Raw genomic sequence first — 14,422 nt, forward strand, 5'->3', positions numbered from 1 at the left:
AGCTGTCATTCATCAAATTAATTTAGCAAGCTCATCTCTGATGTATTTAATCCTTATTTACGTGAATAGGTTCCATTTGACATATAGACTAGATATTAGGCTACCTTAAAACTGCTATTTTCTAAAACAAACAAATTAACAAACAAACAAAAAAATCGTAATTAAAAAAGATTAGCTGACAAATGACGGGCTATCAGAAATCAAAGGTTTTTATTTTTTTAGTATCTCAGTGTCAGATTTTAACTCTATAATTTTTAACTCCCTGTAATTTCACTCACAGGTGTTTCTGCATCTTGTAACGTTACTCTGTGCTGTTCGGAGTATTTCTGGTAAGGTCACATGTGATAAATATTGAATCTCAGTCGAGTCTTGTTGTTAAACCTTTTTTTTTTTTTTTTTTTTTTTTTCATTCAGGTGAATGTGAGATATCGCAGTGTTCTGACCCTTCTACCTGCAGTCTGTCACAGAGGCGAACTTGTAAATGTGCTATCGGCTTCTTTGGAGATCTCTGCGACCAGGGTAAAGACGACTCAACCTTGTGGCCTAAACTGTGTAACCGGTTGAACTGCTGGTCTTAACTAGTTTATACTGATCTCCTAGACTGGTGTTTAGTTGTCAAGCTGGGGCCATGTTCTCAAGTCTTGAATAATTTTCTAAAAGTTTAATACACTTTAAACTTTTGTCTAACTTGGGTTGTCTCAGTTTTAAAGTATTATGAAGTTTTATTCCTAATCTTCAATAAAATGAGCTTTGGGGGTTAGGTTATCCTAACTTAAAGTTGTTTACAATTATATTTTTAAGATTCTTCTCAAGAATTAGAATTCTTAGCATGCATGCCTCCCTCCCTTCAAGAATGTCTTTTGAATCTGGTTGCTTGGCTAACTAAGTACCACCTAGGACTAACAAACTTACTGTTTTTTTTATTTTATTTGAAATGTAACAATTTGTATTAATCTAATATTTCTTTTCAAGTCGCAATAATGAATGTGACGTGTGGCAAAGACTTCATTTCCATCCTAGTGGATGAAGAGTTCTTCAAGTATTACAATGTGGGAATAGAAGCCGTTCATTTGAGTAATGCCAGCTGTAGAGCCCATAGAGAGGAGATCTCTGGATCAGTCTATTTCATGGTGCACACACCAATGGACCAGTACACTGCATGTGGAGGCAAACCTCTGGAGGTAAAATACTACCCCCCCCCCACCTCCCAAAAAAAAAAACTATGCCAGCATCAGTGTTCACATTACATGTCCCTAAATGCCATCCACTCTTAAACAGAAGAACATAACGCACATAGTGTACTCCTTAACGATGATGTCTGACCCACTTATCTATGGAAACATTGTGAGAGATCCAGTTGTACAGCTTGAGTACAAGTGCATTTATCCGTACACCCGTAGACTCAGCCTGGAGTTTCCCATCATCTCTTTCTCCAGGTAACACATTGATTTTGAAGGAATAGTCCACCCAAAAATCTAATTTTGCTTAAAACGTACTTTCAAATTATACCCAACCATACAGATTTTTTTTTTTTTTTTTTTTGAAGTGAAAGGATGTTCAAGGTGAGTGAAGTGGATGCCAAGGTGGAGATGAGCCTGTTTAAAGATCACACGTACACTGAGGCTTTCACCAGCGCACCTACTATTAAGCTTGGAGATCAAATCTATGTCCAGATCCAAGTGACGGAGCCTGAAGATTTCTTCCATCTGAAAGTAAATGAGTGTTGGGCGACTCAGACTCCTCAAGCTAATGATAAGTCAGGATTTAGCCATTCGCTGCTTGTAAATGGGTTAGTATTGTGAATGTCAAGCTTGCAAAATTTTAATCCAAATGTCTCTCTTTAAGATCAGTTGCTAACACACTCGTGGCAATTCATGGGTATTTTGTTTTGGGTGAACTAGAAACTGAAGGTACAGAAACTTTGTGAAATTTTGCAGGCAAAGAAGGTCCATTGCCCATAATCAATAGTGTAGCAATGTACCACTTAAGGTGAAGTCACATTAGCAACATTTTGGTGAAATTTTGCAGATGAAAATCAATGCTGCACACTTTCAATTTAAACCAAGGAGCTGTCTGTTGTGGGAGGAATTTCTTTACCCTCAAGCGACACTCCCGATCTCATGGATTCCTGTTTAAATTAATTTTTTTTTTTTTTTTTTTTGGCTACAAAATTTTGTCAAACAACAAAAAGTGGGAACACCTTTACTCAATAGTTCCTTCCAAACTAAGTTCCACTGATGGTTCGGGTGTTTCCACACATCACACTGTAAATATGAAATCTGTGGCTCGTGAAATAATTACGTTTTTCTCATGAGATTTGCAATAACTAAATATTTCACCTGTCAGAAGTGTCTTGATGGTGTGTTTTTTTTTTTTTTTTGATTGACTTCAAGGTGCACAAATGACAAAACGACTTCATTTGGTAATGGTACGGCACACCCTGCAGGAAGAAACGGTGAAGGGTCCACTGTCCGTTATTCGTTTGATATGTTTCGGTTTGTATACGAGCCCCACATTTTCTACCTGCACTGCGCTGTGCATCTCTGCACACCTGAGGATGGAAAGTCTTGTATTCCTGTAAGTGTGTTGTTGTTGTTGTTTTTGTTTTTTTATTATTATAAACCATTTGGTTTTCCATTGTTAACCTGACCTTATTTGTTTTAGGAATGTAAAAGCGTATCCAAAAGAGAGGTAGTTATGAATGAGCAGGCTCAAGGCCTGCTGTCTTATGGACCAATCAGACGAGAGCTACCAGTCCAACCTAACATAAGTATGTAGTGTCCTATGACATTTTAATACATATATATACCATACTTTTTATCATGTTTGACCCATATGCATTTTGTCCAATTTTAGATCTCCTTGCTCTGGTTCTTCCACTGGCAGTGATTTGGACTCTGGGCATCTTCCTTTTTGTCCTTATCAGTATTGCCAAAGCAGGAAATCGAAGACACATGACAAATAGCTAAATAAATCACATTTTCACCCAACACACAATGGCCTTTGTTGGGTATAAAAACTACCTCAAGTGAACAAGCTAACCATTAGCATGTTAGCTCTGAGTGAACACTCCATGGTAATGGACCCTCAGTGAACATGAATGTTCTGTCAAGAAAACTTTGGTTTTGAAGTAAAATTGGATGAATGTGATTTACAGAGAGATACATTTTTCTTGCGTTATATATGAATCCTACTTTATAATTACAGTACTGTATATGAACATCAGGTGGCAGTGAGAACTAAAAATGTAAGTTACATCTGCATAACGGTTTTTGTTCTTTTAATAAACCAATTTCGGTACAGCTCCTTTTTATCTCCGTTTTTCAAGAATGCATATATAATGTTTATTATAAATCCGAGAATGGTGTGCATAATATCACAAAGGTAAACCGAAAAAGTGGGCAGGGAATAGGGTGCGCGTGCGCCTGCATTCTGCAGATCAGCATGAGATCCTCATCATGAGCTTTCATGCTCCTCTTTGGTGTCCTGCAACAGATTGAGGATCGTTTCGAGTGCCGCCTGGTTCTCGACATTTCCTGATGGGTTTATCCAAGCGGTGCTGATAGCAACACAAACAGTGCAATGCACATCACCAAGTAGTCTTTTATTCAGTATTTAATGCGTTCATAGCTGCAGGTCAAGCTAATGTTATAGTTTACAAGCGTGCGCGCGCCACTGGAGATATGCGAACTGTTTGCATGCATAGCAATACAAGCATAAAACTTGACTGGATAAGAAAACCGTGCACTAAACTGGTGAGTTTGTGGTACGAGAACAACAATTGCATTATTTTGGTGATAAAAGACTAGATTTTCCCGGGTTGCGATCTAACGCGGTTCTTGGGAAGGAGAAAGCACCGTAGTGTGTTCATTGTTGTCCCGGAGTGGAGCGATGTCAGTCCGCGGGAGCAGGTCGCATCGGTATCTGAGACCCGTTACTGTGATTTTCATCCTGCTGTGTGTCAACATTGCTGAAACGACTGCAGAAGATGATGCTTTCAACGCAGAGGTTTGTAGACTTAATGCTTAAGAGTTTTGTGCTGAAATACTGACGACACCAAACAAACTTTGTGGAGTTTATCTGTACATATAGAGTTGTGAAATTCTGTTTGGCTACATTTTGCTTTGGTCTTCCAGGATTGTGAAAGTATGAGTTTTAGGTTTAATATAATGTAGAGGACAATTAATCAAACTGTAGAAAACTTGACAATTAGCAATAGGTTTGAAAGATTTTTTTTTTTCACTTTTCAACTCATAGTTCTAATAATATCACGTTTACTAATAACACCATTCATACTTGAATTGTGTGGATGATTGCTAAACTTTTAAATAACTATAATTTTCATGTGATAAATGTGTAACAGTGTGTAACAAAAATAAAAAATACATTTACGTTTATATAGGTCATAAAAGCTTTCATTAAATATAATGCTGTTACAACAACAATGGTTTTTATTATTAAATGTATTGTGTGTGTGTGAAAATCTAATGATCACCCTATTATTGTATTTTAAAGCATAAATAACTTATTGGTTACTGGACACATAACAAAAAAAACTGAATTTTTTTATATTAAAAGCACATTTTATAGTTTCTATCTACTCCTTACAGGACCATAGGGTTTCATTGGGTTACCTGGTATTGAATCCAGTCCTATCTTTTTAATAAGCGTTTGGTAATTTCAACGTCAAGAATTATAATAGGAAGTTTTGCAACCTCTGATGAACATCAGATGGTGTCATGGATGTGCCTCAGGATGATTACATCTGTAGTCTGTGACAGTGGTCTTAACTAAAAACAACACCTTCAAATATTAATCTTCATATTAAAATGTAATCATTTACTAAACATTTAAAACTATCCTCTGGTGCACAAATCTTTTTTTTTTTTTTTTTTTGTTTATTTAGTTTAAGACTTCTCTTACTCCAGACCTCCTGATGGATTCTAACGAATAGTTGCGTAATTAAAAAGCAACTTGTTTATTAATGTCTTCCTGTATGTTCATTTTTTCTTTCTGTTGTGTAATCCCATCGTCAACACACTTCTTGGTAGTAGTTGTTGCAACACCTTGTCAACTCTCCAACATTTTCTGTGTGTTGTTCCTTAAAGTCATGGCTGAGGACCTATGGCTACCTGTCCCAGGCTAGCAGACAGATGTCCACCATGCACTCGGCCCAGATCCTTTCTAGTGCCATTAAGAACATGCAGCGCTTCTATGGCCTGGAGGAGACCGGACATATGGACTTGATCACTATTAAGTATGACTTTTTTTTTTCTTATTCAACTGCCTGTTGAACAACAAGATGAAATTAGTCTGTTTTGATTGTGTTAACTGAGAAAATAGAAACGTTTATACAGTGTACACTACAGTGTAACTAGGTCAAGAAGCTTATCTATACCACTTATAACTTAATAAAATTAGTATTTTTTAATGATAAGAATGATTTGAAGAGCATTCTAATCATTCTCTTGATGAGCTTCAACACAGTACACACATATATTATGCAAACAAAAACTTTTATTTTGGATGTGATTAATCTCGATTAAACGTTTGACAGCATTAATATTCATTATTTTTTTTATTTTTCAGTGCCATGAAAAGACCTCGCTGTGGAGTGCCAGATCATTTTGAGGAGTCAGCGGAGGGAGGTACTCGGCGTAAGCGATATGCACTTACTGGCCACAAATGGGACCAGGGCGAGCTGACTTACAGGTGAATCAACCAGAAGAACAAATTCAGTTTTCATTGTTCAAGTTAATGATCATCAAGCTAATGATGAGGGGGGAAAAAATCTTTATTTTTCTGCCCAAGTATTCAGAACCACTCACCCAAAGTGGGCAAGGAGCAGACCTACAAGGCTATTCACAAAGCCTTCAAGGTTTGGGAGAAAGTAACGCCTCTGCGATTCGAGGAGGTCCCGTATCACGAGATAAAGAATGGTAGTGAGGGGCCTGACATAATACTACTGTTTGCCTCTGGGTATCATGGGGATATGTCTCTCTTTGATGGGGAAGGGGGCTCTTTGGCACACGCTTTTTTCCCTGGTCCCGGAATGGGAGGAGACACACATTTCGATATAGACGAGCCATGGACCTTGAACCAACGGGAGGGCTCAGGTGTGAACAATTTTCTGCAGTCTTTTTCCTACTTCAAAGTAAATTTACTTTCATTTTTTTTTTTACTTTTCCATAGAGAATGTATGAATGTTAGCAACATTTTAAATATCTTTGAACTGTTCAGAAACCGATTTAACCCGTTGTTTTTTCTTTGTTTATAGTTTAGTCATTTAAGTTGCTGTTCTTGTTTGGTTGTAGGTGTTGACTTGTTTCTGGTCGCGGTTCATGAGTTGGGACATGCGCTGGGGTTAGAGCACTCCAACAACCCTTCTGCGATCATGGCGCCTTTCTACCAGTGGATGGACACAGAAAGCTTCTCATTGACTGAAGATGATATAAATGGCATTCACCAGATCTATGGTAAGTAGTCTGAGGTATTTCCTGTTTCAGTTAACTAACCTTTCTAAATTAGGTCCATGGTATGAATTCACATTAATTTGCATGTTATATGGCTTTTACACAACAGTTCATGCAATAAATGATAGCCTAATATTGAGTTAATTACATCTGCGATACAGTGTTGGAAATTAAGTTTGTTTCTGAATGAATGCTTTTAAAAAATGTGTTGACTACTCAATTCAATAATTCACTCTTTGAGACAATCACGTTTAGTTCCTGAATGAATCAGTGTTTGTTTTTAAATTGATTCAGTTAAATGAATGATTCAGTGATTCACTCCTAAATACAATCAAATTTTGTTCCTTTCTAAACCTTTTTTTTTCATGAATTGATTGACTAAGTGATTCACTCATTAAGACAGTCAATTGTTTCATTCCTAAATGAATCAATGTTTTTTAATAAATCGGTTAACTGTATGATTTAATGATTCACTCTGTTTTGCTTCTGAATTAATCAGTTTAGTGAAGATTTAATTTCACTTGTCTGGTTTAATGATGTAACCTGCACAAAGAGTTCCCACCAGGAAAAAAAATCCCACCACTAACACAGTCAAGTAACCAGAGTGATACAAAACATTGAAGTATCCGAGGTTTTTTGCACTAAATAACAGCACACTTAGAACGCCACATTCATTTTCAGTGAGAATTATTTCAAATACATTTTTGTCAGTGTTATCCAAATGACACTTTTGCAGTTAAAAAATGTGCAAAATGTGTATCTTGTGCAACTGTGAGTTCTCCCAATGCAGAACAGTCATTATCCAGTGATTTCTTTAAGCTGTGCCACATTTATGTTACAGTTGTTATCCTCACTCTGCTGTTTTATGTGCTTGAGTTTTCACTCCAGTTGCATGGATTTCACACCAATGAATTTTTCAGCGTATGTGTCTTTGCTTGAGTCGGTTTTCTCCATTTGAAAGTCTTCCACTGCTGGCTGATTGAGCCTCATGGGCCTTCTGGTGCTGGATGGAAAAGTGACGCGTACTGTGTCTATGCAGTATGTGTGGAAAAGAGGATGTTTAGCTAAGTGTGAAAATACATTATGGTTTGGTTTTTACAGGACCCCCAGAGACTGTCACCACTCAAGTACCTCCCACCACAACCCTGTTTACAACCACGGCTGAGCCGGAGTCCACAACTACAGTGGCCCACCCGAAAACAACCAGACCCTCAGTGCAACCCACCAGGCCTTGGGTGCCTCCGGTTCGCCCCACTAGGAGGTCCCATAGACCCCAGCCCACAGCACGCACGGATCAGGATGCACCTGACATCTGCGAGGGGAACTTTGACACAGTGACCGTACTGAGAGGCGAGATGTTTGTGTTCAAGGTTAATAACAGTGAACACTTTAGTAACCATATAAATATGTCTTAAACCACTAGCAATTGTATTTAGTTTGTTTTTGACCATAATTTGGATCCGGTGTCTGCAAGAAGATGGTCAAACCATTCTGATAAGGCATAAATCTTTGCGGTAAATGTTATGACTACATGGATGTTTTTATTCTTTGTCAGGGTCGTTGGTTCTGGAGGGTTAGGAGGAACCGGGTTCTGGATAATTACCCAATGCCAATCTCCTTCTTCTGGATGGGGCTTCCAGAGGACATAGACGCTGCCTATGAACGGCATGATGGGAAATTCGTGTTCTTTAAAGGTCTGAGTCATGAAATAAATGTTTAAATGACTTAATCTAAGTGAGGTTAATTGTTAAAGCAAGAAAAGAGGATGAAAAATTATGTATTTTTAATTATTTTATGATAAAAATTTTTTTTAAACAATTATAATGATAACAGTAATAAACATTATCTAATTGTTTTAATTGAAAAAAACAAATGCTGTCACATTCAAAATAAATGTTTATGTAGTGTATGTATATATTATACAATATATTTCTTAAATATACACACGTGTGTGTGTATTTTTATATACATAAATATACACAGTACATACATTATGTAAATGAATGTGGATGCGCATAATTTTTGCGTCAGAAATTTTTCTGGATGCGCATAATCACAGTGTATCAATTTGACAGCACTTTTTTGTTTTTTATATATATTTTTTCTTCTTTTTTTTATCCCCCTCTTTTTTTTGCCCCAGAGAAGCTGTAAATATTGTGATCGAGAGTTATCTTTATGACACTGATAGTGGATGACCGACATCTTTGAAAACGACAAAGCATCAAAATAATTTAATATTTCCCAGATATCAATCTACTTCTCCTTGAAACATCTGTTCCTCTTGCTGTAACAGCATCTTGGAGTCAAATTATGTCACCTGTAAAACTCTCAGAGAGGAAAGAAGAAAAGTCTGGCAGCATCTCAGGACTTCGCCTGCATTGCGTCAGCTTCAGCTCCAGATGCTGACTGCTCTGTTTTCATTTTGAGAGAAGAAACCTGGACAATTTGCAGCAGGGCACGTGTATTAGAAAGCGACACAGTTGTTGTTTTGTTGTTTATGCAAATTATGAGATTTCAGGTTTGAGGAGAACTTTGCTTTCATGCAACACAAAACCTCTTCTGTGCAATTTCATTGACTGAATAGAGGTCTCTGTGATATCATCTCTCAGCCATGCAAGCCCTCCCCTTCAAGTCTTTCCATCTAATGTGGCTTTTTGTCCATTCCCTCTTTGTATTTTGTATCGCTCCCGCAGGAAGTAAATACTGGCTTTTCAGAGAAGCAGACGTGGAGCCCGGATACCCTCAGGACTTGTTTCGTTATGGTCAAGGCATGCCTGACAGAGTGGACACAGCAGTGTGGTGGGAACCGTCAGGCTATACGCACTTCTTCAGAGGAGACAGGTAAACATGCTGGGGCCCTTGTGGGAAAGGCCAGATGTGTCACGTGCTTGAGAGTTAGCCATTAACAGAAAAACATGAGGCTACTTTAGTGGGCAGTTTTATCTGGGACTTAAAGGGATAGTCCACCTGAAAATGTAAATCCTGTTATCATTTATTCATCATCCACTTGTTAAAAAAAACCTGTAGGAGTTTTTCTTCTGAAGACATTTTGGTAACAAAACAGTTGATAGTAGCCATTTACTTCTAAGTAATTTCTTCCATGCAATGGTTGTCAGTGGCTACTGTCAACTGGTTTTTTTTGTAATATAATCGTTTGTGTGCATCAGAAGAAGTGGAGGGTGAGTAAATGATGATTTCATTTTTGGGTGAACTATTCCTTTAAATGAAAGGATAGTTAACTTAAAAAAATAAAAAAAGTTGTCCACATATTACTCAATCTAACTTTTCACCTAAAAACAACAACAACAAAAAATCTCAGAAAAATAAAACTTTGTGTAAAAAAAAAAAAAAAAAAGTCGAGCATTACAACATCACAGCATTACTGCAATACACCATGTGTCATTTACCGGTGAGAACTTTATAGTACCATTAGTAAAAATACTACAATACCAGGAAGGAAGATCAGATTGTTGATGTTTGCCTGCCGTTCTCGCTCTGTCTGCATATCGTACGTTAACGCGCTGATGCCATATCCTGTCTGCGCGAACCAGGTGCGCAAAGGTATGCAAATGCATATGTTGACTGGCAGGTAGGAAAGTCAATAAACACGCTATCAATAAGTGCTTTGATTGGACGTACCTTCCAGTGATGCACGGGTTGAACCGAAATGAGCGGGTAAATTATTTTTTTTTAACTTTGGCCCTGTTTAGCATGAGAATCCATCTCTTTAACACTGTGAACAACTCTGAATACACGAAACACCATTGTACCCCCCCCCCCCACTTAAGAAACATGCAAATCAGTGCAGTCGTTTTTCAATAAATCAAATGACCCACAGGCTGACAAAGTTTCGGCAGCAGAAGTGACGAGCATTTATCATGCCGTACATCACACAGATTCATATCGCTCGACTGCAGTAACAAGTTAGCCCCAGTCATTTTTCCAGATTCTGAAATGGCTAAGAAAAAGCAGTAGAAACTTTAGGTGATATTTTGGGTCAGGTAGTGTCTTAATCTTTTAGTGGTGGGTTTAAAAAGAAATATAGGCAATATAGGACTTTCAACCAGCATAACAAAAAAAAAATCTGAAGAAAATCACCTATTGCATCTTTAAGACTGTCGTATCAATAAAATAATAATATATAAAATATAATTTATTATGATTAAATCACAAATTAAAATGCATAAGCTTGATTTTTTTCTTTCTTTTTTGTAAACAAAATATAATTTCTTCGCTCTTTTAATTATGAACTGAAATATTATGACTTGTGCCTTTTTTTATTTTGTTGAAAAAATATTGAACTGATCCTTTTTGTATTAGCATAGACATAGAATTAAAGTATTATTTGATTTTTATCCTGAAGATATTGGCAGTTTAGTGAAAAATCCCGTGCCGTGGAGAAAGATTACCCTAAACCAGTGGGCGAGTGGGGATCCATTCCTGGCTCCCTGAAAGGGGCATTCCTCAGCGATGATGGAGGTGAGTCAGGCCGGGGGACGCTGCTCGAGAAAATGTCACAGCTGAATGCATGAAAAAAGAGAGTCCATTAATCCAAAACTGAGAGGGAAATGTGACCTCATTGCTAAAAAGCTGGGGTGCAATAAGACCTTTGACTTGAAAACGTTCTGCTCTCACTTCTAATTTCACTCCATGGTTTATGAGCGTCTTTGGCACGTCTTTTTATAGCTCTGGAATTCAGAGCCTGGATAGAATCTTGTTTGATCGAGCATTTGCCGATGATTACATGGAATCATTAGTCACTGGTGTATTTATATACACTAATTAACATTCTAACTCTTTTCCACACAGCGTACACTTACTTCTACAAAGACACCAAGTACTGGAGGTTCGATAACAAGCGGATGAAGGTTGACACTGGATACCCAAGATCCATTTTAAACGATTTCATGGGCTGTCGGGTGCACTTTGACGCAGAAACGGACGTAAAACCTGACCATCGATCGCCCGAGACGAACGACAAGAATCAAGACGCTGACAATGAAAGAGATGATGAAGAAGATGAGAAAAAGGAAGATGATGTCATTTTAAGTGTCGAGACTGATGAACACATCATGACCCTCATTTTGGTGATCGTGCCTCTAGTTCTTGTGCTGTGCATTCTGGGAGTCATATACATCATCATCACCACACTCCAGAGGAAAGAGACGTCCAAAGTGTTAGTTCACTGCAAAAGATCCCTGCAGCAGTGGGTCTGAAAACATTCGCACACTTTCGCCACCCAATAGCCAAACCTTCCCGCACATGTTTTCTGAGAAAGACCCACCTTGTCATTTATGGTGCTCATCCCATCAAAAACCCTGTTCCCAATGTAGAATTTGCACTTTTGATTGTTTTGTGGTCATTTTTTTCATGTTTACATGCTACGAGTGATTCGTCCGTCTGCGAGTTTTTCCCTCTTGAGTCCGTTCGTTTGCAGACTGTGGGAAACGTTGGATGTATGAAAACAAGCTCAGATCAGCACATTTCTTCCACATCCTCTGCTGAACTAGCCTCAATAATGGAGGAAACCGCAAACTCCGTTGCAAGGCCTTGCAGAAGGCACAGGGTTAAAAGAAAAGCCAGGCTTAATAAATTGTCTCACGCACATTTAGCAGGGTTTATAGTCTCTTCCCCCGTGGAGCATTGTCTGACTTGCATTACACAGATGTTGCTGATTTGGGACTTTATGGAGAGAAAAAGAGGGGGATGGGGGCTTGTAGCCTGCCAGCATTTCCTCTGAGCGTGCCAAAGACGAGGAGGAGGGAGGAAAGGCCATTCGAGGCGTGGCTGTACTGTCATCGTGACCTACATAAGCGTACCCCTTCTTCTTTCTCCCCCCTCAAAGTTTGTTTTCCCCACTGTACTTCCAGTCTCCCCCGGTTGTGAAGTTATTTTGAGAGGCATTCCTGGCCTCGGATTGTGTCCGTCAGTGCCTTTCAAGGCCAAATTTGTGCCTTAATAGTGAAGACCATCACCACTGTATTATGTACTTGTTTTTACTTCTTAGTAGACTAGGTGAAGTTTGAGCAAAAAAAAAAAAAATGCTTTGTTCACGTGGCCTTCAGTGTTTTAAACCTGTGTTTTTTGTATTTCATGTCAATATGAATGTTTGTTCCTTTTTTTGTTCTTTTTTTTTTTTGTAGTGCCAAATGAACAACTCTCAATTTGATGTTTTATTAGATTTTTGATTTGCATTTTTTTTGTATTAACAAATGAGTAAATCATGCAGGGCATGTATTGCTTTTGTTCACAGATATTATCTGGTATATAGCTTGCTCACAATAAAATGGAGTATATGGATGTAAGTACCTCTTTAATTTTTAGCTTCCTCTGCTAATCGTGCACTTCCTTGGTTTTGGTTGGAGTACAATGACACTTTTTAAACTGTGAATAAATAAATATATATATATATATATATATATATATAATAGAGAGAGAGAGAGCTTTAATTGTTTAATCTAAGCATATCAGTTATGTTATGGCAGTGTAAATGTTATTTTCCTGCTATTGAGCTGAAGGTGCCAGATGTAGCCGTCTGCTGAATCAAGTCTGCCTCCAAAGTGATTCCATTTGCTGAACAAAACACACAAACACATACAAATTCCATTTATGATGCATGTCATCTGTTATTTTGACCGTAAATGTATTATAAATGTTATATAGTAGTATATAACCAAACAATAGATCGTTTTTTGAGAATGATCTGCGATCTAATACTGTTTTAGCTTGGATTCTGCGAGCAAACTCAGGATCCCAGTTTAGCATTCCACTAGCTAATTGACCTGCTTATTTAAATCGCCCTTATGAAAGCTAACTAATGCTTTTACTACAAAAAAAACAAACAAACATATACTATGGGTAAACCATATTAACCACACATTAACCATAGTTTTGCTAAACTAAATAGTTGAACCATGATATTTGTAGTAAAATTGTGGTTATACAAATGGTTACACGATAGAAAAACATGTTTTTATTATAGTAAAATTGTAGTAACGATGTTTACTTTCTAATAACCTCTGCAATTGTTGAATTGTATCATACTTTTGTTTGATCGGATGTTGCAAGCAGCTAACCCAACTACCCCTTTAGTGAACTAGCTTAGCATACCACTAACCAATTAGTCCATTAGTTTATTTGCTAATGTTCCCATATAATTGATATATACACACACACACACACACACACATATATATATATATATATATATATATATATATATATATATATATATATATATATGTATATGTAAAGTAGCCTTTGCAAATGTATGATTTTATATCTTTATATGGTATATATTATACTTTTTAGTTTAATCAGGTGTCTCCATAATATCCATATTAGCCGTTATATAGTTTTATGATTATAGAGCATTAGAAACAGCTACCCTTGTAACACCTTCAGCGAATTAGCATAGCATACTCCTAGCCAATTAGTCTGCTAGCTCTGCTTAAACCCTTTGGAAATGTTTGATATTTTTGTAAATACTTTTTCAGGGAACCACCGCTAGTCAGTTAGCCTGCAAGTTTAGCCTGTGCTCTGAATCTTTAATTATAATTTTTAAATACATATCATTTATTGTTTTTAATGGGGCATTACAGCTACCCATAAATACAAAAATGCAGTCTGCACACTGAAAAATACTGCTCCATACAAAAGTGTATTTAATTATTTACAAGGCAACGTTTCGACCCTCAGGTCTTCATCAGGCATTACAGCTACCCCCAAGGGCTAACTGGATCGGCAGTTGAGGCTACAGCCATTTTTGTTCTTTTTATTTTACGTCACACCTGCCAAATAATTGTATAAATAACAATTATTAATAACAATAAATAATTAACTAGTTACACATTTCTCATTATAATTCCTAAAACAAGCTCGTTGGACTATTCACTTCACTCTCTTCTAGCAGTATCCTGTTAGAGGATTAGATTAACTCTCTACTACAT

At 37.3% G+C, this 14,422-nt stretch overlaps 2 protein-coding genes across 2 annotated transcripts; both read left to right on the forward strand.

Annotated features, from left to right (window-relative positions):
* The first annotated feature begins 52 nt into the window (after positions 1 to 52).
* On the forward strand, positions 53 to 3,300 carry LOC113043219 (pancreatic secretory granule membrane major glycoprotein GP2-like). Its single transcript, XM_026202455.1, has 9 exons — positions 53 to 206; positions 281 to 329; positions 415 to 519; positions 973 to 1,181; positions 1,279 to 1,436; positions 1,547 to 1,789; positions 2,394 to 2,577; positions 2,665 to 2,770; positions 2,857 to 3,300. Exons 1-9 carry the CDS (start codon positions 183 to 185, stop codon positions 2,967 to 2,969), a joined length of 1,191 nt encoding a protein of 396 aa, XP_026058240.1. The 5' UTR covers positions 53 to 182; the 3' UTR covers positions 2,970 to 3,300.
* Positions 3,301 to 3,413: 113 nt separating this feature from the next.
* LOC113043218 (matrix metalloproteinase-15-like) lies at positions 3,414 to 12,778 on the forward strand. The gene is made up of 11 exons (XM_026202454.1): positions 3,414 to 3,755; positions 3,848 to 4,008; positions 5,109 to 5,257; positions 5,590 to 5,712; positions 5,812 to 6,116; positions 6,315 to 6,476; positions 7,575 to 7,843; positions 8,029 to 8,167; positions 9,167 to 9,314; positions 10,837 to 10,952; positions 11,283 to 12,778. Exons 2-11 carry the CDS (start codon positions 3,892 to 3,894, stop codon positions 11,687 to 11,689), a joined length of 1,935 nt encoding a protein of 644 aa, XP_026058239.1. The 5' UTR covers positions 3,414 to 3,755; positions 3,848 to 3,891; the 3' UTR covers positions 11,690 to 12,778.
* The last annotated feature ends 1,644 nt before the right edge of the window (positions 12,779 to 14,422 follow it).

The sequence above is a fragment of the Carassius auratus genome, chromosome 25, assembly GCF_003368295.1.
Source record: "Carassius auratus strain Wakin chromosome 25, ASM336829v1, whole genome shotgun sequence".
Classification (NCBI taxonomy): Eukaryota; Metazoa; Chordata; class Actinopteri; order Cypriniformes; family Cyprinidae; genus Carassius; species Carassius auratus.

Bases quoted from the DNA above. Each gene is read 5' to 3' on its own strand.
- LOC113043219 (XM_026202455.1), top strand. From the start codon at position 183: ATGACGGGCTATCAGAAATCAAAG. The intron at 1,182-1,278 runs GTAAAATACTAC...ACTCTTAAACAG, and splicing joins GTGGAGGCAAACCTCTGGAG to AAGAACATAACGCACATAGT. The intron at 1,790-2,393 runs GTTAGTATTGTG...ATTGACTTCAAG, and splicing joins CATTCGCTGCTTGTAAATGG to GTGCACAAATGACAAAACGA.
- LOC113043218 (XM_026202454.1), top strand. From the start codon at position 3,892: ATGTCAGTCCGCGGGAGCAGGTCGCATCGGTATCTGAGACCCGTTACT. The intron at 7,844-8,028 runs GTTAATAACAGT...ATTCTTTGTCAG, and splicing joins GCGAGATGTTTGTGTTCAAG to GGTCGTTGGTTCTGGAGGGT. The intron at 10,953-11,282 runs GTGAGTCAGGCC...TTTTCCACACAG, and splicing joins ATTCCTCAGCGATGATGGAG to CGTACACTTACTTCTACAAA.